At 39.6% G+C, this 24,801-nt stretch overlaps 1 protein-coding gene across 1 annotated transcript in view; it reads right to left on the reverse strand.

Annotated features, from left to right (window-relative positions):
• Window positions 1-24,801, reverse strand: part of MAMDC2 (MAM domain containing 2) — a 71,657-nt gene that overhangs the window by 18,371 nt on the left and 28,485 nt on the right. Inside the window, exons 6-8 of the mRNA XM_036261069.1 lie at window positions 23,898-24,163; window positions 4,615-4,708; window positions 1,466-1,618 (exon numbers count right to left, since the gene is read on the reverse strand). Of these exons, the coding sequence (XP_036116962.1) occupies window positions 1,466-1,618; window positions 4,615-4,708; window positions 23,898-24,163 (513 nt within the window). The remainder of the gene's footprint in view (window positions 1-1,465; window positions 1,619-4,614; window positions 4,709-23,897; window positions 24,164-24,801) is intronic.

A 24,801-nucleotide genomic window follows, 5' to 3' on the forward strand; every position in this document is an offset into this window, starting at 1 on the left:
GAGCTTTGAAAACATTCAAGAAGTAGATGATAAGATGGAGAATTTTGCCAAAGAACTTGAATCTATTAAAAAGTAATGAATCGGGGAAGTTTTCAGAATAGCAGAGTAAGGACCTCTGAAAATCTGCTTCTCTGTAAAAGCAATGAGAACACTGGCCAAAAAAAAAAGTCAAATCAACTCTTTTGGAACTCTGGAAATTAACTAAAGGCATGCAATGAGTATTCAAGAAAAATGACTAAATCTTTCTAAGAATGGTTAGCTTTTAACTTTAAATCTGAGATTTAAAATATATAGAAATAAAGTGCAAGACAAATAGTATACTAAATTTTAAAAGAATAAGACTAGTAAAAAATACTGTAAAATAAAACAGGTGAATAGAGGATAAATTAGAATAATAAGAAAGTAAATATAAGTCCAAATGTATCAGTAATTACATTAAATATGAATGACCCAAATACTCCAATTAAAAGACAAGATTATGGGACTGGATAAATTATAAAACTCAATTATTGCCACATATATGAGCCATATTAAAAAAAAAAAAAGGTATACAGAAAGTTTGAAAGTAAAAGGATAGACAAAGAAATATAAACACTAGTAACAGAGTTGGTGAAGCAATGCTAATATTAGGCAAAGTAGACTCTAAAATAAGAAGCATGGCTAGAGATAAGGGGACATTTCATAATAATAATATGTCTTATTCACCAAGAAGGTATAAGAATTGTACACTTGCATATGCCTAATAACATAGGTCCAAAATAGTATATGCAAGCAAGAACTGATGGAACTAAAAGGAGAAACAAATGAATTCACAATCATAATGGGAAACTAAAATACCTCTCAAATGAACAGATAAAAAAATCAGTAAAAAGAAAGAAAATAGGAACATAATTAGGAGCTCCATATAATCAAAATGTATACAGACCACTACATGCAACAACAATAACAAAATGTACATTATTTTCCAATACACATAAAACATTTACCTACGTTGACTATATGATGGGTAATAAAGCATCTTAACGAATTGCAAATCATTAAGGGTATGAATAGATGAGCCTTCCATCTTTGTTTCAGCTGCTAGAAAGGGTGGATCAAGCATGTATGTCTCCTCCCCTGTCTGCCAGTAACTAGGCTTTAGTCCTGGCTCCAGTTTAAATCACCATTTTTTTTTTTTAAACTTTGTCATTCTCTATTTTTAACTGACTACGAATTAAATTATTTTCATGTGCATATCTTTGTAAGCCCATTTAACTCCTCTTTGCCGCAAGATATATAAGTAACGTAATAAATTGAAAGAACAATTTTAAATGCACATATTGAATTATTTATCCCATGTGTGTAGAGTTACATTTGTAGTACATTGTAGACACAAAACAAATTTGCACATGACAAAATGCAGTGACTACCCCTAGAATGAGATTATAGGTTTCCTTAGGAAACGGCACCATGTGGCGTAACTCACCTACCCCAGTAGTGTGGTCTCCCTTGGGTCCGGTGTAGGAAGTGGGAGTTTCTCCCCTCCTCCTATGCCAGCTGCTCCGGTTTCTTCTCTCCTGAGTAAATGCACATTCATCTTGTTCGAAGGTACACTCTCCAGGTGGAGGTGGAAGCTTCCCTGCAAAGAAATAGCAGGTGTTGCAGCTTCTGGGGCACTTTCTTTTTTTAATTTATTTATTTTTATTTATTTTTTTATCCTCACTGAGGACATTTTTCCATTTTTTATTCAGACAGAGCAGGAGGAAGAGAGAGAGAGAGAAACATCGACGTGAAAGGGACACATCGACTGGCTGCCACCCACACGACCCAGCCGGGGACAAACTGCAACCGAAGTACATGCCCTTAGCGGTAACCGAACCCGGGTCTCTCTGGACCGCAGGCCGACACTCTAACCGCTGAGCCAAACCGGCCAGGGCCGAGGCACTTTCAATGAATACGTCTTCCGTGGCTCTCTGATAGCCCACTTGGCATGTCTGCCCATATGCCGTGCAGATGAAGAGGGAGCTTGCCAGCCCCCCATTGGCAGCCCACCACCTGTTGCCTCCAGTTAGAGCCTGGACTCCTCCATGGGTTCTGCCATTAGAGGCAGAGAACAATAGAAATCTGGATCCAGAACTATTGGGCTACTTTGAGAAAGAACTTTTCTTTGACTTGTGAATTTATTCATGTGAATGAGTTTAACAAATTCTGAAAATTGGAAGTCTACTGCCTTTATGAAAATGAGGTGAATAATAAAATTCATAATGCAGGAGCTATTTTCAGAAATTCAGGATGGGTAAAGGGAGTCCTCAGAACAACTCCATAGTTGCTTTGGAGGAGGAGAAGAAAGAAAGAGAACTAAAAGTGCTCTAGGGGCCCAGCTTGATTTGTGTGGAGCAGGTTACTCAAGTTTTCTGTGCATCAGCATTCTTACCTGTAATGTGGGGATGTTAATTATCCACCTCCCGGGTTGTGAAGATTAAATGAGATGATGTATGTAAAGTTTTTAGAACATGGGGTTCTAAATAAATACTAGCTAACTTAATATTAAAATTTGGAGTTTTGCCACTTGAAGCCCTATTTTCCATTTCTAAAAACAGATTTTATGACTTGGCTGGTGTGGTTCAATGGATAGACTGGTGGCCCGCACACTGAAGGGTCATGGGTTCAATTCCCAGTCAAGGGCATGTACCTAGGTTGCAGGTTCGATTCCCCAGCCCCAGGCGGAGCATGTTTCCCAATTGATGTGTCTCTCTCACATCAATGTCTCTTTCTCTCTCACTCTCCTCCCTTCTACTCTCTCTAAAAATCAATGGAAAAATATCCTTGGGTGAGGATTAACAAAAAACAATAAACAAATTTTATGTGTTTGGATGCTATCTTCAATAACTTTAATAATTATTATTGTTAGAATGGTGCCACCTCCGAACTTATGGGAGACTTCTCTTTTGGTTGAACTGGTTGTACCTTCCACATTCAGATTCTTAGCAATTTCTCTAACAAATAGGCTGCACTTCATATCTCTTGCATGATAATTATTTTATTTTAGTATACGGTACAAAATAATGAGGCCTCATTCCCTTTTGTACACCATGAGAGTGGAGATTTTTATCTATTTTTTTCTTTATTGATTTTTAGAGAGCGAGGAAGGGAGAGGGAAAGAGAAAGAAACATTGATGAGGGAGAACATGAATTGGCAGTCTGCTGCATGCCCCCCACTGGGGATTTGGCCCACAACCTGGGCATGTGCTCTGACTGGGAATTGAACTGGCGACCTCTTGGTGCATGGGTTGACGCTCAACTACTGAGCCACATCGGATGGACAGAGATTTTTATCTTGTTCTTTGTCTTGTCTTTGCAGTGTCCCGCAAGTCAAGGGACTAAAAACAAATTGTCTTTTAATTAAATAAACATGAAATTATTCTCCAGTGCCAGATTGCTACCACAATTTGCCTGTTTGTTAAACAAATGGAAACCCCATGATTTAGAATGCTGTGGTAATCAGCAGATACAGACCAATGATCTGGGTTGAGGTATCTGTCCTTTATCTCATTACACATAATGCCCAACACATAGCCACCACCTTTATTTTGTTATCATCATCAATGCTTGGCCCATTGTTCTGTTGTCATTTAATTCACTTAGAAAATATTTAATTTATTATCATTTTAAAATTATAAGGTGGGACAAAGTTAGGTTTACAGTTGTGAGTATGTGAATAAGAGTTTATTCGTACACACACACACACACATACACACACACATATATTTTTTTAAATTCTCACCTGAGGACATTCTTGCATTTATCTTCAGATAGAGTGGGAGGGAGAGAGGTAGGAAGAGAGAGAAACTCCGATGTTAGAGAGACACATCGAGTGGTTGCCACCCACATGACCCCAATCAGGGCTGGGGACAAACTGCAACCGAGGTACGTGCCCTTAGCAGAAACTGAACCTGGGACTCTCTGGTCCATGGGCCAATGCTCTAACCACTAAGCCAAACTGGCCAGGGCTATTCTTATATTATTATCTATTAATTATTATATAATTTTCCATATGAACATCTATAAACCTACTTTCCCCCACCTTGTATATGTTTAGTATACTATTTGTGTAATAAAAATTTTATCAATATTGCTTGAAAATCTGCATTTGACAATGACAATAAAAATATAATAGGAGATATTTGTTTTTCTTTCTTTCTTTCTTTCTTTTTTTTTTTTTTTTTTTTTTGGTACATGCCCCTAGAGGGAACCGAACCTGGGACTCTCTGGTCTGCAGGCTAGCACTCCAACCGCTGAGCCGAACTGGCCAGGGTAAGATATTTGTTTTTAAAGCATCGTTTTGTGCCAGGTCCTACACTGGAGAATTTCTATGTATTATCCCAAATATTCAGGTAGGTATTACTACCTCTCTTACAGATGAAGATACAGGGGTCAAGTCATATGGACAAAGTCACACACTGCATCTGAGTCTTCATTTCTCAATTCCACAGCTCTGTAGAAAGGCATTTCCGGAAAGAAAAGCAAAGGATAGACTAGCACAAATTAAACGTCTGTCGTATGTTCTTAGAGAAACCAGCAATGTCATGAATAGGCCAGGCAGACAAAGAGAGCAGAACTGACGGCCATCATTACCTGGAGACCAGCAGCTTCCCAATTCTACCGTAATATCATCCAGGGCTACAAGTCCACAATCCCAAAAACTTTTGCACAGGCTCATGAAAACCACCTGAAATCAGAAAAATAAAACTATGAATTCTGTTGAGTAAAAATGGGAAATTCTTCCAACCTGGGATTTACTTAGCACAATAGGTGTGCAGAAACAAAGGACAGACACACCTCTTCATTGTCCATAGGAACAAAAGACCACGGTGGCTTGAGTAACGGTGCACTGCGTATGTATAACCTTGGAATTACTATTATTTTTTAAAGTAGAGTGAAGCTTGTAATGAAATATTGTGTATAATAATGCTAAATTAGTTTGTGTAAAGAATTGAGACAGGAAAGCAAGAGGTTAATTGGGTGGCAAAGGAAAACCCATCAAGTTTTAAATATTTTCCTCAGAAAATCCACAAAGTACATATAGAGTTGATGGTATTCCAAGCATTTTTGCAAACATTTCCAGTACAAACACTATTGATTTTTTTGGAAGTGATTTTCTGGCACTGGGCTTCATTCACATTGTGAACAAAGTCCCAGTGATTTGCCATCTGGGGACTTATGTTCCATTAAAAAAAAAAAAAGATCTACATCCCTGGGATGGTAACACTAATGAAAGCCCTAAATGCAGTTATTTTATCAGACCAAACACTTTTTACTATTGTATGTGAAGAAAAAACAAATCTATTCCATAAATTATTAACTTCATTTTGCAAGAGAGAAAAAAATATCAGCTTTGTTTTCATTAAGCCAATTTTAAAGGCTACTTTTCACATACAGGATGAACAAAGAGCACTTTTCAAAACATTTAGATTTCCACTGTACTGTACCTTGTGGTTTACAAAGCTGTTTCACAGGTATAATGTGATGTTTAATTAGCACAAGTTTATGCAATCCACATTCAATCTCTCAAATATAAATTTTAACTCAAATAAAGACAAAGGGAGAGAACAGAAGCTGAAATCAAAATGATAAATAATGAGAACACTTGATTTTTTTAGCTTATAATTTTAGTATGTTATATATTAAATTCATCTGTGTGATCAGTATGGTCCCTTTGTTTTTTGATGATCATAGCCATCAGAATATAGTATTTAAAATGAATTTATAAAAAACCACATGACAGTTTTCCAGTATGCAAAATATAAAATTAAACCAAGGTCTTCAGCATAATTACTAATTGTAAGATGTGGGAAAGTTTACTTGGACTATATGTATATCACTTTAAATTACAAAAATGTAGTTTAGAGATCTGACAATATATAACTACATAAATTTATGGGGAACAAAATTAAAAAATATTTAACCCTGTTAATTTTCTCATCTTTAGAAATTCTAGAGTGAAAATTATCTGAACATGTGATATATTTTACTTACAGGATTTATGACTGAGAACTTTGTCTGCAAAACAAAGGTCTGTGTCATCAACCCTGAATGCAGTTATATTTTATTAGCAGTTTTTATTGTTATATGGGAAGGAATACAAATTGCCTTATAATTTATTCAATTAATTGTGATGCAGAGAGAAAAGTCTTGGCTTTCTATCCTTTTGGAACCTTGAAAGTCTATTTTTCACAAGAATAGTGAAAAGCACTTTTGCAAATTGAATCTGTGGTAGTGAAATGATTTGTTATTACCTGAATAAAAATCAAACATTTGGCGTGGAATTGTATCCTAAAGTGAAGAAATATTAACATGCTTTCATATGTTTACTATGGCTTTGTTTTATAATAACCATAAAACCAAATAAATGAAACAATCCAAATTTTTCAAAAATAGAGGAAATAAACTGTGCTACCATAATCTAAGAAACAGGCAATCATTAGCTCTGAAAGCTTATAAATGTTATTTAGTAATATAGAAACTTTCATAATTTTAAGTTTAAAAGCTGGTAATAATAAGTAAAAATAAAATATCTAACTCATCTAAAAATACATAGGAAAAAACCTTGAAAATTGATGAAATTCATAACAATTATGTTAGGCTTGTAAAATTAGGGGTAGTAAACAGAATTTCCCCTATTTTCTAAACATTCTATAGTTTTGTTATATTTATAATTTTTTAAGTAGGAAAAGGAATCAGAATATCTATAGTTAAGATGTGGAATAATGAGTTGATGTATCCTAGACTGGCATCGTTTATTATGATATCACTAGGACTAAGTAAAATTAAAAATGCATTCCTTCAGTTACACTAGTCACATGTCAAGTGCTCAACAGCCACATAGTGCTAGTGGCCAACTGAACTGGACACAGCAGATACATAACATTTTTTCACTGCAGAAAGTTCCGGTGGATAGAACTTCCTGGCTCCTTTTGAACATTCCAAGCAATCTGTGACCTGCCACAGTGGGTTAAGCAAAATGCTAAAGATGTTCTGGACAACCATTGGCCACTAGGTTGTTCTTATCTTAGAACTCTTTCCATATGTAGATTACTAGCCATACCACTTGTTCTGTCTGATAAAAGATTCACAGTCAGTCAGCTAAGGACTAGATTTAAACTATGGCCTCAGACCTCAGACTGGTTTGGCAGTTGTCTATCAGTATCCCAACATACAAAAGAAACACAAGATCAGCTTGTTTGGTTTGACACATTGGATTTTCCACCTTGCTATTAGTATTGCTGATAATGTCAGCTCCGACTCTTGTGCGGATATCTTACACTGTGAGGGCTATTTGAGGTGGAGAGGTTATTTTAGGGTAGTTCATGACATAACAAGCTGATGATGGGGCCTGGTTGACACAGGACAAAGGGAAAGCCAAACATCTTGGTCTGTTCTTAAGAACTCTGTCCCTGGGTCCAGTTAAGAATGTGACAAGAATGGAATTGGCTATGCTCTAAATTCTTGAGGAATCAACCTCTTGTGTATTTATAGATCCTTTTAAAAAAGAGTGTTTATTCCATCTTAGGCAGTATTTCAAAGCAAGTGGGATAGTTCTAAAGATGGGGGGTGGGGGTTTGAGGGGGAAATCCTAGGCAACTTGAGTGCATATTAATATCTATTTGAGAGGGGAGAAGAAGAGAGACAAAGTAAAATTTCTTAAAATCTAAAGGCAAATTAGATTGGTGTAAATAAATTTTTTCATTGTACTAAAGGTTCCAGGTTTTAGGTACTGGTGATACTTGAACATTTTTGTTTGATAGAGAATATTCATTGTTGAGGAATCTTACCTAGACTAACTTTGGAAATAGGCAATGAATGGAGAGCTACAGAAACATATTTGTAAATACTTTTAAATATAGTCAAGTAAGGATCAACAATATTTCCTAACTTATTTTGCATTATTCTAAAAGTAGACATTGTACATGCTCATTTGTCTACAGTAGGGTGTTCCAATGTCAGCCGTTTTGGTATTTTGCTCCAGACAATTCTTTGTTGTAGGGGATTCCCCTATGCATTGTAGAATGTTAAGTAGCAACCAAATGTGTGTTTGGTTTTACACATTGGGTTTTCCACCCTGCTATTAATAATGCTGATAATGTCAGCTCCTATCTGTTACTGCCATGTTACACTGTGAGGGCTACTTGAGGTGGACAGGTTATTTAAGGGTAGTTCATGATGTAGCAAGCTGATAGCAATATTGCTAAATACCATATCACCCCCAAGTCATAACAATAAAAAATGTCTCCAACCCTGTCCAGTTTGGCTCAGTGGCTAGAGTGTTGACCTGTGGACAGAAGGGCCTCAGGTTTAATTCCGGGCCAAGGGCACACATCTCAGTTGCAGGTTCGATTCCAGACCCCGGTTGGGGTCATGCGGGAGGCAAATTAATGTGTCTCTCTCACATCAATGTTTCTCTCTCTCTCTCCTTCCCACTCTATCTAATTAAGAAAAAATGTCTCCAGACATTGCCAAATGTCTCTTGGGGTTGAAGGCAAAATGTCCTCTGGTTGAGAATCACTGGTCAAGGGTGGTAGAAAACCGCTATGCAGATTATAAAATCCCACTTACTAAATTCCTGTTCTGCGTCCTCCCTGTGTTGGGCACTTTCAGATCTGTTACCTCATTTTCGGATTCGCTGTCAATCTTAAACTATTTATTCTCCTGCGCCAGAACAGAACAGTTGTTTGTTTTAAAAGTGGACTAGGTTGAGTTGGTATTCTCTCCTGCACATCACGGGGTGGTGGTTAGAGTAAGGAATGAAATATCCTCAAGCCCTGGAAACAAAAGCCACAGGAGTCAAAAAGCAAGGGAGATGCACTACCACTTGAACTGAATAATCGTCCCTGAGATTATCAGGGCTTTACTGCTCCAATTTCCTGCTTCAGAAAACTCATGCTGAGGAAGGGCAATAGAACCTTGTCTTTGTTTTCATCTTTCTCCCCTTTGAAAAAGAATGATCTACTCCCTCAAAACAACATGAATCTAAAAAGTAATTGAGCAAAGTTTCCTCAGAGGATGTCATTTTAAACTCTTTTCTAAAGTTTTTTTGGGGGATGTGGAGGACGCAGTGGGGTGAAGAGAGGGTCTGTATAGAAACCCAACCACAAGACTGTGTTAGCCAGAGGGGCTAGACTGCCCCCAGCTCAGTAAACGCCGTCAAAGCCCCTGGTTGGAGCACCTGGGAAAGAAAACGCAGAGAAATAGATGTGTCAGGAACTTCTTTTCCCAAACCAAGTCAGACTGGATTTTTAAAAGAATTAGGGTTACTGATTTTAACTTTATGGCATCTCATGGTTTAAGGATTTTGCTGAGGGAGGGAGGAAATCAAGCTTTGAGGCGAGGTGTGGAATAGACAACCACAAACCTTTGTTGTGCAGTTAGAAAGGATTATCTGTGTTAAAGAATTAAACATTGGCTATACTGACTGGCTTTTCACTGTCTCCCCCTTGCCCCCCACACCCTCCACTGTATTTTAGTTTCCATGGCCTGCTGGTTAACTTGGTTGGCCAGGTTGTTGGGTTAGTTCACCACCTACTTTACCAACTGAAAAGCTCCAGTTAGGCCTATAATTAGTATGTGAATGATAGTTTCCAGAAATGACCTTCTGCCTTCACATAGGAGCATTTCAATCCCATGCCAACAATACCATAAATTATCCACGCTTGCAAAACGAACCTAGTTAGGCTCTTATTATAAGTGGTGGACCTCAACAATTTACCAGAAGGTTGATTCTGGGTTAAATTTAACTTTTCGATGAATGAGGTTAAAATCCTTTGAAATCACTTGCATAGATAAATTTGGATATGGCCACTACAGAGTGGATGGAATAATTATTCACAAAATGACTATAATCCAGTCAGTGACATTCCAGAGCTTTTCATAAAGATGCTATTGACACAATTGCAGGATATACTATATAATAAAATTGTACTCATTTAACTTAGACAACACGTTGCAATAGAATTTAAAAAATACAAAAACACAAAGCAAAACAACAAAAATTCAAATATTAAGACACTTGGCCAAAGGGACAAAATTTTCACAAATCCCTAAAGACAGACTAAGAGGAACTCTATCTAGAAAAATGATTATGAGACTTCAGCATTTTTAGAATCACTGCCATGTTTTGGGAAATAGTTGCTGAACTGTAATAACATGCCTCCTGCAGAAACTATATTTAGCCTTCAGAACCCATAAAAGGCAGACTGACATGTGTTTTTAAATGTCTTTAGCTGACCAACTCTTTTTTTTCTTAAATGACCCATCTGTTTTGTTTTTTCCTTTTTAAGTTTCATCTGACTTAATTCAGCCTTTGGCTTTGACAGGCAACAAAGGATTGAGCAGCTTCCAGCTTCTCCCAGCTTAAGTCTTTCTGCTCACAGGAGCCTTCCATTCTGAGGTGCACACGCTGTGGTAGACGCACAGATATACAGCCAAAGTTTTTCATTGTTACTTTGCAGTGGTTAATAATTGGATCTCTCAACTCACTTATTTAAGAAATCTACATTCATTCTTGAACCTTTTGGTCACTGTAAAGGGGGGGAAGTTTCCAGAAGAGACATCAGAATTAGTCATTTTTTTTAGAATGAGGAATGAGGAAAAGTCCCCTGTGATATAAGCTCAAGGTCACACAATAGCCAGCTACAGACCCAGCCATGAAATATACAGCATAGTTCAACCTCTCCTCTCAGTAACGTCTCCTTTCTGAAGCAGGTGTTCCTTCACCTCAGTGATGTCCTTCTTTCCCTCAGCTGATGACCTTACCTCCCGTCCCACACTGAAAATTTAAGTCCACAAGAAAGAATCCTCTCAAATCTCTACATCCACACCTACAACCTTATCTACAATTGTACCCATTTTAACTTCCTTTCTTTTGTTTTGGGAACACGGTTTGTCTGATTGCCAAGTTCACACTCTTCTCATTGTGGGGCACAGATACCTAATCCCACACAATTAATATTGAGAAATCCAAATAAAAAATAAATATGAAAAGCCTCTGAAAAAATGAACAGGACACAAAGGTTAGATGGTATTATTTTTGGTGTTTTAGAGTCTAATTCCACACCCTAATAATGAGGACATTATTCAATCCAATGATCTCATAAACCTTTCATCATAATGGAAGGAAAATAGATATGAATATCTTCATCCTTTTTACATACTCTCCTCAGGGGGGCAGGGGGTCTGAAAAAGACACTATTGGGTGGACATTAATGGGGTTTACCTCTGGCCCACCTCCCTGGCCAAATACTTTCCTGATTGATGTGATGTGATGTGATGTGATGTAATAACCAATTTAATTGTCAAGTCCAAGGATGGACATCATAATACAGAACTATTCTTGTGGCTCACTTGGATGAAGATATAAAAATGTCAATCCTCCTAGAAGACAGACAGACAGCAATCAATAAACAGCACAAAAGGAAGATTCTAAGTCTTTGTCTTGACCCTCAAGAGCTCATTCCTGCCCTGGATGAACTTCTTCAGGATCAGGAGAGACAGCAGACACTTGAGCAGTGCCCTGCTAATACCCACACCGGAGCACTGAATGCTTTACTCATGTCTGTTGTCATGTAAGTTGTTGGCTTTATTTTTACTGAGTCCCAAGGCAAAGCATAGATTCTTGTCTTGAAGAAGGGCTGTGGCTAAAGCTTACATAACACGAAACCCTTTTTAGCTATGCCACAACTTATTTAATCAACCCCTACTGATAGATAACTGAGCAGTTCATAATTTCTTAATATTACAATTATTACTAAGATGAATTTTGGTAGCTAAACCATTATTATTTCCTTGTGATAAACCCTATAAGTACAATTCTTATAGCAAAAGGTATGCATGTTTGGGGGCTTTCTTTTTTTTCATGTAACTGAATTGTCATCTAGAAATGTTTTATCAATTTACCCTCACACTAGAGATTATGAAGATACCTATTTCCTTGCATCCTCACCCTCCCAGGGTAATATTATATATATATATTTAATATATACATAATATATTTCCATATTTATATGTATAACATATATTTATATATATATTTTTGGTCTAACTTGGAATATTTCTTTTTAATTGATAAAAAGAAAAATACAAACAGTATTTTTGAATACAGCAACTAATATAAATATCACACTCCAGAGTATTATATTTAAAATATTTTTAATCCATTTGATAGACAAATGTGCTATTTTGTTATTAAATTTTTTTATTATAAATGAGGTTGGATATGTCTGTGCATTTATCTTCCAGCAGTCTTTATTCTTTTTTATTTCTCTATATATCCATTTCCCACTCTCCTATTGCTTAGTTCACCGTTTGCTTATGGATTTATTAGAGTAGATTTATATATTAGCTGTATTAAGTTTGTCATATATGTTGCAAACATTTTTTTCTTGATTTTGACATTTGCCTTTCAGATATGTTTATTTGGCAATCCTTATTTGGAGAATGACACTAAAGTGTTATTGGTGGGGTGCTCTCTGCATCTCCATCTGTTACCAGTGGAAGTGGAGTTCTTGGGGTGCCATGGGGAAAAGAATTTCCTGAGGCCCCCCATGTGGGGATGAGGCCTCATGGAAAGCTGTATTGATGATGTGAAATTAATGGGGTTCCCGTCCTGTCTCACCATTGGAGACATAAGATTGGAAAACGTCCAATCTTATCTTCAGCAGGGCCAGAATGAAGGCCACTGCCCAGAGTCTCTGCTCCATAGGAAAGCACAGTCCAGTCCAGCGTCTGGCTAGGTTAGCCTGTGCTCCAGCTGCAGTCCATTGCGTGTGGGGTCTGTCAGGCCACGTGGTGGGCTAGCACGTGGGTGAGTGTGACCCACACTCACCTCCATGGCCATGTTGCTTTAAGCAGACCCACATGTAACTGGACATTTTCCATGGTGAGACGGAGGGACATGGGACCACGGAAGGGAACCCCCTTAATTTTATATCATTAATAAAGCTTTCCACAATACCTCATCTTCCCATGGGGGCCTCAGGAAATTCCTTTCTCTGAGGCACCCCAAGAACTCCACTTCCACCAGTAACATATGGGGATGCAGGGGGCTCCCCACTGATAAATGAAAGAGAACCAAATATCTTGAAGACTGAGATGAACCAGGCAGGCCACAAAGAGAAATGCCTCCTTGAGCACTGTACAGATACACGTGTAATATGCCATTGAACAGAAAATAGAAGCTCACGGCCCATCAGTGGTATGGTGGGAGATGCCATAGAGAGAAGCTTCTACTGGAGGTAGATACTGAAAAGATAGAGCAGAAAATAGCCAGAGGAAGTCCTACAAGAAAAGGAGAAAAAGATGGGGCTATCTAGACAAAAGGAAATAATGTACTGTATTCTTCCCCAGGTGAAAGCCGAGAGTCTTTATTAATGTGTGAACTGCCAATTTCCCAGTGATTTAAGTTTATAGTTTCCTGGTCTTTGAGCTCAGAAACACTTGTCTAGTGTATAAGCTCAGAAAACCAGAAGATCCCCAAAGAATCTCAATGTGAATATCAAAAACTAACATTGCCTCATCCAACAAACTTGGAAAAAGAATCCCTAAATATGTAACCACTTTAAGGCTGTGAAATAACAAGATTAGAAATTTAGAAGTGTGGTGAAATGTAGGGTTTTCAGGTTTAAAAAAAATCCTTGGAATAAATGATGGCTTAATTAAGCTTATTCATAAAACTATGGGGAAAGAATGCCTTTCTGTCCTTTCGGATATCTCCACGGTATTGAGGAGAACAAATGTGGTAATCAGCAATAGCCCATGAAATCAATTCCTCGAGAAAGTCCTGAAAGAATGCAGTGACATGCACACTACACCCATGTAGGCTGTATTAGCAACCAGTTGTGCTCATCAGTCTTTCCAGTCATTTCCCCGTAAACTGACATGAAACACAGAAGCCCTCGGCAAACACCTGAAAGAAAATGAAAAAGTACAAAACCCAGTGTAGGCTCCTTTTCCATACTTAGCCCTTCCATTCATTTTCATGTTAAAACCTATTCCACTTAATAGTATAATTTTCCATGCTTTGTGTATGGAACCACCCCACTCTGTTCTGTATGTACTGATTATCTTGTCAGTAATGAATGCTCTTGCTATTTCTGCTTTGTACTCAGTTGCTCTGCTTTAGTTATGCTGGGGCATTCGTATCCCAGAGCAACTCCTTCCTAGTGTTCCCAGACATCATGAAACATGATAGGAAACTTATCTATTCTCATGTATCTTGTCTACGCATTGGTTTTCTGGTTCCTTAATCCTCCCATAGCCAGGTGTCTTGTTATTAAACAGCCACCTATTTATATTTCTCCAGAAACTTATTAGACCTGCTCTTCTACTTGATGAATTTCCAAGTATTACCATTATGTATTTCAGAACCCGAGAGATTTTACATTTAGTCAAATTTTTATTATTAAGGGGCAAAGTTAAAAGGGATATTTTTAAAAGCAGAAATCCAAATCAAAGACTTAAATTTCACTGATTTTTTTTTTTTTTCCTAAAAGGAGATTATTGTAAGAGGAAATAAAGAAAGAGAGAAAGCTATTCCCAAGGACTGGGCTGCACAATGTTAAAAGTCAGTTCCTGACATTAAGATGCCTAAACATGAAACAGGAGGTAGAAGAGACTTAGCAGCTCTCTTAAAACAGGTCCTTGCCCTGACCGGTGTTGCACAATGGTTAGAGCATCAGCCCATGCACCAAAGGGTTATGGGTTTGATTCCTGGTCAAGGGCATGTACCTGGGTTGCAGGTTCCATTCCTGGCCCCAGTAAGAGCGCATGCAGGAGGCAACCAATCAATGTGTCTCTTTCACATCTCTCTCTCTCTCTCTCTCTCTCTCTCTCTCTCTCTCTCTCTCTCCCCCTCCCTCCCTCCCTTCCACTCTCTCTAAAAATCAGTGGAAAAAAATATCCTCTGGTGAGGATTAACAACAACAACAAAACAGGTCCTTATTTCAAAGAGAGGTGACATGACATTCTCACCTACATAGCTAATGCCAGAGTCAGACTCGAAGGCAAGTCTTTCTATTCCAGATACAGGACCTTTTATCATACAAATCTCTTTCTAACAAGTGAAACACAAGTTAACGACTGATAATCAATTCAAAGAGATAGGGCACTAGAGATGGACATTGAGAGGACAGGATGGTCTCAGGCATGATGATTCCTGTAGCGAGATCAATGGGATCAATCCTTTGAGGGAGGAAGGCAGAGGTCAGAGGCAAGGATTTGGGGAATGAGAAACTGCACTGGATCTTATACAGTAATTGAAGATGCATTTTTCAAGAAGTTTGAAGAAAAAATAATGAAATAGGATGGCAGCTTAAACGGGCATGAAGGTGAAAGGAAGGGTTGTTGTTCATTTGTATGACCAACATATATGTTGGCAGTGTGCAAAGGACTAATGGGGATTGAAGATTTACAAGAGAAAGAATAATTTATAAAATAAGCTCCCAGAGGAGGAAGGAGGGTGAGATCAAAGGCATAGATGGATCGGCTGGTTTTGTCGGATTCATCAGGTAACAAAGAGAGGCAGGTGAGGATTCAGAGGGGAATAGAATTGAGGGAGCTTGTGCTGAATGCCTTCATCCTTTGGGAGATGAACTGATGAGGTCACATTCTAAGAATGAGGCAGGGAGAATCAAGTTGGAAACTTGTGAATAAAAATGGATCTGAACATCTGAGTGGGAATCAGAAGGGAAGTCAACTAGAGATGAGATGAATGAAAAGTCTTTCTCAGCAGCATGAAGGAAACAGAGGAGATTCATTAGTCTCATTTTCTCCAGCTGTGCTCAGAAGGGTTGGGGTGGGGGGAGAAGATGAGAGGAGCGGCTCAGGGTTCCCAGGGTTAAGAGGACCAAGGTAGAAGAAGCCAGAAGGGCCTGGGGGTGGAGAGAGAGCCACGTGGAAGTGAGCACACCATTGACCACAAGCACAGAATCGAGGCTGGAAAGCTGTGTTGGGGGAACAGGGAAAGGGTCAGGAAAATTGAGAAGGTTGGCAGCATCTCACATCAGTCTTCAGGTAAAAGAATGGCGTGATGTAAGGATGGGTGGTTTTACCAAAGGGAAGGGTCAGTTTTGGGTTTTAATAAATACAATCATAAAAAGTTCCAAACTAGACTTGGCATGTAGGTGTCTATGTGTGTTTATATCCATGCTGTCAGGATATTCTTGCTTTTAAGTGTTCACACAAAAATTTCTTACAGAACAAATTGTTCAGGTGTTGGGCTATAGGGATTGTGTTTTATATGACCCAAAGGCAGAAACATTTAATCTTCCTTCTTCCTTTGATAGATTTATGTTATTCTTCCTTGCCATGAGCACACATCATTTTTGACAGTTTAGTTTTCTTCCTTATTTACTGAGTAGTCGCTCTGTTCCAGAAATTGTGTTTGCATTAGAAATAAAAAATAAATAAGACACAGATATCTGTTCTCCAGAAGCTTAGAGTCTGATTAGTGTAAGATAGGCAGGTAAATAGACAACTTCAATATAATGCATTCAATGCTATGATAGTAAATGATGCTAAAAAGACCTACATCAGATAAGGGTTCTGTGTCACATACTTTGAGGGAACTGACATCTTAAACAGGATTCTTTTTTTTTTTTATCCTAACCCGAGGACATTTTTTTTGTTCAGATAGAGTGGGAGGGAGAGAGAGGAAGAGAGAGAGAGGGAATCATCGATGTGAAAGGGACACATCAAGTGACTGCCACCCACACAAGCAACCAGGGCCGTGGACAAACTGTAACGGAGGTATGCGTCCTTAGCGGGAACTGAACCCGGGTCTCTCTGGACCACAGGCCAACACTCTAACCGCTGAGCCAAACTGGCCAGGGCATTAAACAGGATTCTTTAATGTAGCCCTTACCTGAGTTTCTGATATGTTACTCTGCATTATGGCTCTTCATGTGTGCGTTGGAAGATCTAGTATGCAAAATTTCCCCAACTCATTTGACTACAGAACCCTTTTTCAATAGAAAACTCAAGAAATTTGTACCTCATGGGACATTCTCTGAGAAGCACTGACAAAAGTTTCTTGCCTAATGGAAAAAAAAAAGTATTTATATTTTTTCAGATTGGCCAGATGGGGTTTTTCTCCAAATGCATAAATGACTTTTGAAGTTTGTTTCTTTTTTAATCCCATAACAGAGTAAAATGTAGACTTAAGCCCTGGCCGGTTTTCAGTGGTTAGAGTGTCAGCCTGCAGACTGGAGAGTCCTGGGTTTGGTTCCGGCTAAGGGCATGTACCTCAGTTGCAGTTTGTCCCCAGCCCAGGTTGGGATTGTGTGGGTGGCAACCACTCGATGTGTCTCTCTCACGTCGATGTTTCTCTTTCTCTCTTCCTCCTTCTCTCCCTCCTGCTCTATCTGAAGATAAATGCAAAAATGCCCTCAGGTGAGGATAAAAAAAAAAGTAGATTTAGAAGGGTTTCCCATGAAGGTTTTAATGACTGCTGAGCTGATGATTAAGCCAGACCTAGATGAAACAGAATGCCTGGCCATTCTCTCATTTTTGGCCACTTAACATTTTTTTTTTTCCAAAGAAATATTTTAGTGAACAAAACATTGAGTTCCTCTCAGTGCTTCCAATGAACAGATCACTTAAAAATCTTTGTTAAAGGGAAAACTAGCTTCAGGCCAGGAGATATTGCAGAACCTAATATGTGCACTATGGACCAAGCACCATGCTGAACAAAGGATTTAAACACATGGAAGCTGGTGATTCTACTCCATCGTTAGGGAATTTCTGACAATGACTCTCTAGTCTCTTCTGGCATCTGGCTTTTAAGGAAAAGCAATTTGGAGTGAATTGTTGCCTCTCTTCATTGTCCTCTCTGGTGTACTCAAGTCTCCATGTAATTCTTGATTACCTGCTATTTAGTAATGTGCTGGAGAAAAACCAATCAAGAAAACCAATTCATGATTCCTGCCTGTCAAAATGTTTCTGAAACATTAAAAACATTATTTTGGGCTATCCAGGGTTGTGTAAAAGCAGCTCTTCATTAAGTCAGTCTAGAACTATTAAAATAAAGATTTAAGTCTGACTTGGTTTTTTTTTTACAGAATACGTCACAACCAAAATCAACGTGCACAAATATCCACGTACTAAAGGTATTTTACCTATGAAAGCTTATGAGGATCAGGACCTAGAAAAACAATTCTTTAGTCTCTCTGTCATCCATCTTCTCTCCATCGCTTCCTCCCTCCCTCCAGCTATATTCAATAAATGCTAACTATGGTGCCAGGTACATGCTAAGAGCTTTGCCTGATGCATCTCATTTGTTCTTCACCATAATCCTGTGAGGTGGGTACTACTCATTACCCCTTTTACATCAGAAAGGTGAGGCTCAGAGAGTTTTCATAACTAGCCCAACCTACACGGCACAAGTGGCACAGAGCCCACAGCCTAGGCCCGGATGCACTCTGTGTATTTCTCTCTCCCCACAAAGCTCTCCCTCATCTGTACGGAACCACCTTGAATTCTGGCCCCTCCTAGGAGCCAACGTTATTCCTAAAACAGAACAACTCAGCATCAGTACCAAAGCCCCAGGCATTTTTAGGAATCTTGAGTTAGAGCTGGGCCCCCACTCTCACCTGTCCTATACGGTCCATGTCAATCAGGAGAGGCGTGGGAGGCACACAGGCACAGTATAAAAAGCATATGGCTAGCCCTGGCCAGTTTGGCTCAGCGGTTAGAGTGTCGGCCTGCGGTCCGGAGAGACCCGGGTTCGGTTCCCGCTAAGGGCACGTACTTCGGTTGCAGTTTGTCCCCGGCCCTGGTTGGTCGTGCGGGTGGCAGCCACTCGATGTGTCCCTTTCACATCGATGTTTCTCTCTCTCTCCCTCCCACTCTATCTGTACAAAAAATGGAAAAATATCCTCGGGTGAGGAAAAAAAAAAGCATATGGCTAAAGAGGTGAAGGGATTAAGAAGTACACATCGGCAGCTACAGTATAGTCACGGCGATGTCAAGTACAGTGTAGGAAATATAGTCAATATTCTTATAATAACTATGTGTGGTGCCAGGTGGTACTAGACTTATTGGGGAAATCACCTTGTAAGGTATACAAATGTCTAACCACAATGCTGTATACATGACACTATTATTGAATATCAACTGTAATTTTTTAAAAAAGCATGAATTCTGGAGTCAAAAAGACCTGGATTTACCTCTCAGCTTTGCCACCTAATAGCCATGTGCTGTTAAACAAGGTCTTTAGTTTTCTGCCCAAGCTTTTTGCATCTGTTAAATGGGGCTATAATGCTTTCCTTCCTAGGGTGCTATAGCATCAGATGAATGTTTAGTATGGTGCCTGGCACAGGGAAAGTGTTCAATAAAAGTTACTGTTGTTGTCTGTAGATGTGACAACATCATATAGCTACTTTGCTAGAAAGGTCTGGGAAATCCTTACCACTGCTATCGTTCTTTAAAGAGAGCTATATATTATTGTTTCCAGCAAACAGTAGACACTCTAGGGGAGACAGAAAGGAGTCGTTAGTTGAATCAGCCCATTGTGCTTCAAACAGGCAGGGTAAGAAATAACAGGGGGGAAGGAAAAGAAACATCCAGAGTGAAGGCATCTGGGAAGGCACAGCAATAGCACGTGGGTGTTAGGAGTGAGGAAGGAGAAGCAAGACAAGAGAGGCTGAAAGTTTTAACTTCTTTCCGGCTCTGTCCAGGCTGCCCCTCATTCAGCTCAGCTCTGGTTTCACCAGGGCAACTCACTGAAAGGTGAAAACAATGTTTACAAAAGCAGGTCATACTAATAAGCAATACAAATGTAAGGGATTGTTGATGTTATTACTTTGACTATGCAGCATATGCAAACATATCTACTAAACATTTCCACTAGTGAAAATTGGCATCATGATTAGGCTAGGTCAAAATTTAAATACATGGCTTTTGAGCTAGGGGAGGGGTGTGAAATGAAGCCCTGGGTTGGGCCCTAATCAATCACACTTGACTGGCATTAGGAATGGGGTGGTGAGGACATAAAACAGAGGCAAGGAAGGTTCTTCCCACAATAGTGCAATAAGCTCTGAGCCTAGACATTCATTTCGAGTTGAACATGACCTTGGGTTAGTCTTACTCTGCATTCTAGGATGCCCAAGGCACTAAATAAAGATACACTGCTTTCCTTACAGGAATGTTGTTAGAATTAAATAAAATAACAGAAGGTGTCTATGCCCCAAGGCAAGTGGGGGAGTCTTACTTTCTCCAGCCTCACAAGAACAAGCCCTCCCCAAGGATAAAAACTTTGAGCACCCAAAGAAAAACTGCTCCAAAGGGCAATCTTCAGTGTTGGATAGACCATGGTTCAAATCCTAGCCCTGCCACTTACCAGCCCTCAGAAGTGAATACCTTTGTTATTTTGTCCAGTTTTCATTATTCTTCTATTTATTCATTGACCACATAGGTACTGAACCAAATTAATTGAACAAAATGTTACTGATGATCTACTTTGCACCAGGCACAGTGATGTAGGTACAGAAATGAACAAGACTGATGAGGTTCCTGTCCATAGGAAGGCTATATTTTTATGAGAGAAGAGAAATGGACAACGAACATTTTGTGCATCAACATTTTAAAGGCTTCCCAGATGATTAGAATGAGCGTCAATAACCACTGTCAAAAGTCAGAGCCCAACAGTCATCCCATAGAGACTTATTGAGCATCTACTGTGTGCCAAGTATCTTCTAGATTTTGGGTTCCCACAAGAAAAGCGAGGAAGAAAGAGATTTAAAAACAGACTAAGAGAATATTAATCAGCCTTAAAAAGGAATGAAATCTTGCCATTTGTAACAACCATGCTAAGGGCATTATGCTAAGTGAAATCTGCCAGACAGAGAAAGAGAAACACTGCATGATCTCATTTATATGAAATCTAAAAAAAGCAAAGCAAAACAAAACAGAACAAAACCCAAGATAACAGTTTGGTGGTTTCCAGAAGTAGGGGCATGGGGGGTAAGGGGATGGAGGAAGTAGATGAAGGGGTCAAAAGGTACAAACTTCCAGTTGTAAAATAAGTGCATCAGGGGGATGTCATGTACAGCATAGTGACTCAAGTTAATACTGTGTTGTATATTTAGAAGTTGCTAAGAGAGTAGACCTTAAAAGTTCTCATTATAAAATAAATTTTTGTTAATATGTACAGTGATGGATGTTAAATAGACTCATTGTGGTGATCATTTTACAGTATATACAAATATCGAATCATTATGTTATATGCCTGAAACTAACAAAACATTAGTTATATTACATTATATTATAATTCTATTGTTATTTAATATATTCATGTTATAATTACACTATTATAAATATATGCTATTATATTAATATTATATTGTTATGTTACTCTATTAAGGTCAATTACATCTTAATTAAAAAAAAAAACGGACTAAGATTGAAAAACCAGCAAGTGGTGGGATGAGGATTTGTATCCAGAGGCTCCTGTGTCTGTGCTGCTAGTCACTGTTATACTGTTTCTAGATGATAAATGGGAGGCTTAGGGTGCTCAGGGAACCTTAACCCATCTCTGGAGCCAGAGAAGGATTCTCTGTGGAAGTGAGATTTAAGCTGTGATTGAATTAAGAGGAGTCTAGGCAGAGGAAATGGTATGCAATGACCCAGGGTAGGAGAGGGCAGAGTGTGTTGCAGGAACTCATGGTGCAATGCTGTTCGATGGAGAGAGCAAGGGGCAGCTGGGAAGGGGACTGATGTTGGAGCCCTTTCCCCAGGGGTAATGGGAAGCCTAAGGGTTTCTACAGGGGAGGGCCTTCTCACGAGAACTCCGTTGCCCGCAGAACCCAGATCGGAGCAGGGCGAGAGTGGATTGCAGGAGGGATAGGGTTTTTTACAGACAAATGGTTTTCATCCAAGGATGGTATGGCACCTCTGGGCCATTTGGAAATGTGTGGAAATAATTTGGGTTACTGCATTAATTGGAGATGTTAAAAACCCAGTAACATGAGGGACGCCCCCCAACCCCAAAGGCCATCTTCCAAATGCCAAGGGGGCCCACCCTGGGAACCCAGCCGCAGGGAAAGCCAGAGGCGTCACTGGAGGAATGTCAATGTCATGGGCCACGATAATGCAAACGTGTGTAGCGGAGAGACGCTGAGGACGGAGGGGGCCAAGGGGTGAAGGGAAATGTCGGGGCCAAAATTTATTCATCTTACATAATGGATGCTAAGAGACACTGTCTAAATATATGGGTCCAAAGATAGATGGCTAAATGGATTAAAGCTATAAAGGAAATTGAGAGAAACGCAAGGAAAAATTATATATATATATATATATAGACTAAAAATTGTGAGGAGGAGAGAGAAAAGGAGAAGAAATGGTATAACTAAGCTAACTTCCTTTTCTTTCACAGCAGGGAGTCAGCAAATATTGTGAAGGTTCATGAATCAAGAACCGGAGGTGGAAATACAATATTTAGAATTATAGAGGAAATCACCAGAACACCAGGGAGAAAACAATCAGAAAATGAAGTGGAATTGAAATTTGAGTTTAAGGGAAGGAAGCGGTCAGGGAAAGTCTGTTTGTATGTGATTTCTATCTGCATAGGCTAACATTAGTGACCTTCAGTTTCCTGCCGTACTTGCTGCGTGCCTCTGTGGCGGGCATCTCTAATGGGCTCTCACTCTCTGAGAGGCTGGCTCTCCTCAGCAGGGACCTGCAGACACTGCGGGTCACCGTCACACACCTGTCCAGAGCTTTTAGTGTACCATCTCCTCACAGGCACTGGGGAGGTCCTTCCAAGACTACGAGAACTTCCCTGCCCCTGCGGAATCTCCATCCAATTTTTCCTTAAGTAGCTGGGGAGGAGGTGTGCAGGTGCTGGGAGGGATGAAGGTCAGCCTAAGAAGAAAAGGGGACATTCTCTGAGGCACCCTTATTTGCCGGAGGGCTTGCTCCTATTCCACGGAGTCAGGTAAGAGCAGGGACTCACTCTAAAGAAGCAGGCAGATTCCTAAACAACCCATGTGTTTGTGAGTAGAAGCGGGGTGGGGAGGAAGGGGAGGGGGTGGGGTGGGGTAGGAGTTAGAATCCAGCATGGTCTGAACCTTAGCCCTACAAATACCAGTGCAGTAGGGCCTCTATCGGTCATTATTTTTTATATGTCCAGTTGGTGGACCTACTCCTCTATTTGTCTGTGAGACAGCCTTTCTGTGAGACAGTGAGAGCGTATGTTGTTCGTTGCTCATGTGTCTGTCTCTGAATTTTCTGTCATCTGTGATCTCCTTAAGGGTGAATTTGAGCCTCATTTATCTTTATATCCCCTGCACTGAGCAGATACCTAATAGATGCTGGTTGAATCAAGGCATAAATAAACAAATGGATAAATGAAAAAATAAATTAAAGCCAAATGAATGAATGAAAAGCTTATTATAACCCCCTTTTAAAACATTTGCCAAACAGAGTGTGGAGTATAACAAAAATTCCATTAATTTCTGCTGCATCCCTGATTGCGTCAATCTGGTGCGAGTGTGTGTGTGTGTGTGTGTGTGTGTGTGTGCATGAGAGAGAGAGAGAGAGAGAGAGAGAGAGAATGAATTGTGGCTTCAAACTAAAGTTTAGCTGCTAAACTTGGACTCTTAACATATTCCCTGTCTTTCAACTATTCTCAGGGAATCTAAGAAATGGACAATAAGCAAACTCACTAGGTGGCCACGATTCTGAGACACAGAAAACAGGAAAGAACTAAAGGATAATATAATTGGGTAAGGCTGGGCACAGCATGTGGGTGCGGGACTGAGCTTGAACAGAAGAAAAAGAACACATCACCAGTTGAAAATAATCAGACAGAAATTCACTAATCCAGTCCAGCAACTGCAAATGAACAAAGGGTTGTGCTGGTCCCACTGTACCTTGGTAGGCATAGGCTTCTTAAAGGCTATTTCTGCTTGCATCCAAACGCCCCTTGGAGACTCCAGCACAGACCAGATCTTCTCCTGAACCACGTGGTTCTCTTCAAAGATATAAACGGCTAGGGTGTCACTCATTTTTAAAAACCCATAGATGGCATAATAAAAACGTAGACAATACTGCAAGTTTCCTGGCAGGGAGGGACCGTAGAGCCTTCCAATGTAGCCAGGCTGAGATGTATACTTTGTGTTGGCAAGCAAGTAATACCCTGTGAACAGGACACAGTAGTCAGTGTATCAGCCATGAAAAGTTTAAATAAGCTAGCCAAGATAATCAAGTGGGAAAATTTGGTTAAAGTAGTGGAATTTGCCAAAATATTATTTCCATAGGCTTTAAATGGCAAAGCATTTTCTAATATTTGTGGGTTAGTGATAGAATATACTTATACCATACTGCTAACAAACCTTCTCCAATTCTAAGTAAGCTTCATAAACAAGTATAGATTTCCAACTGCATATGCCCAGATTATGTTCGGCAACTAGGATTTATGATTTTCATGACCATGGTCAACCAGCTGAGGGAGACTGAGCACCCAGTACTGAGTCATAGTGAACATAAAGCTCAGAGCAGATTTTCCCTTCTCTCTGCAGTGACCAGTGAGATGGAGAGATTACAGGTGGTCCTGGGGTGGGCGGTGTGTCGGGGTGGTGGTGGGTGTGCGGGTGGGTGGGTGTGTGTCTGTGTCTGAGCAGAACCGAGTACTCTCTCGGTCATAAGTTAAACCTGTCCCTGAAGAGCAGGTTTAAAATCAGATGGACCTTCCCAGGTGCTGAAGATCTGTATTCTTCCCGTCTTCCTTCTAAATAACATAAAGAAAAATAAAATCAAGAACCTCCCTCCCACCTG

Source organism: Molossus molossus, unplaced genomic scaffold, assembly GCF_014108415.1.
Source record: "Molossus molossus isolate mMolMol1 unplaced genomic scaffold, mMolMol1.p scaffold_m16_p_14, whole genome shotgun sequence".
Taxonomy (NCBI): Eukaryota; Metazoa; Chordata; class Mammalia; order Chiroptera; family Molossidae; genus Molossus; species Molossus molossus.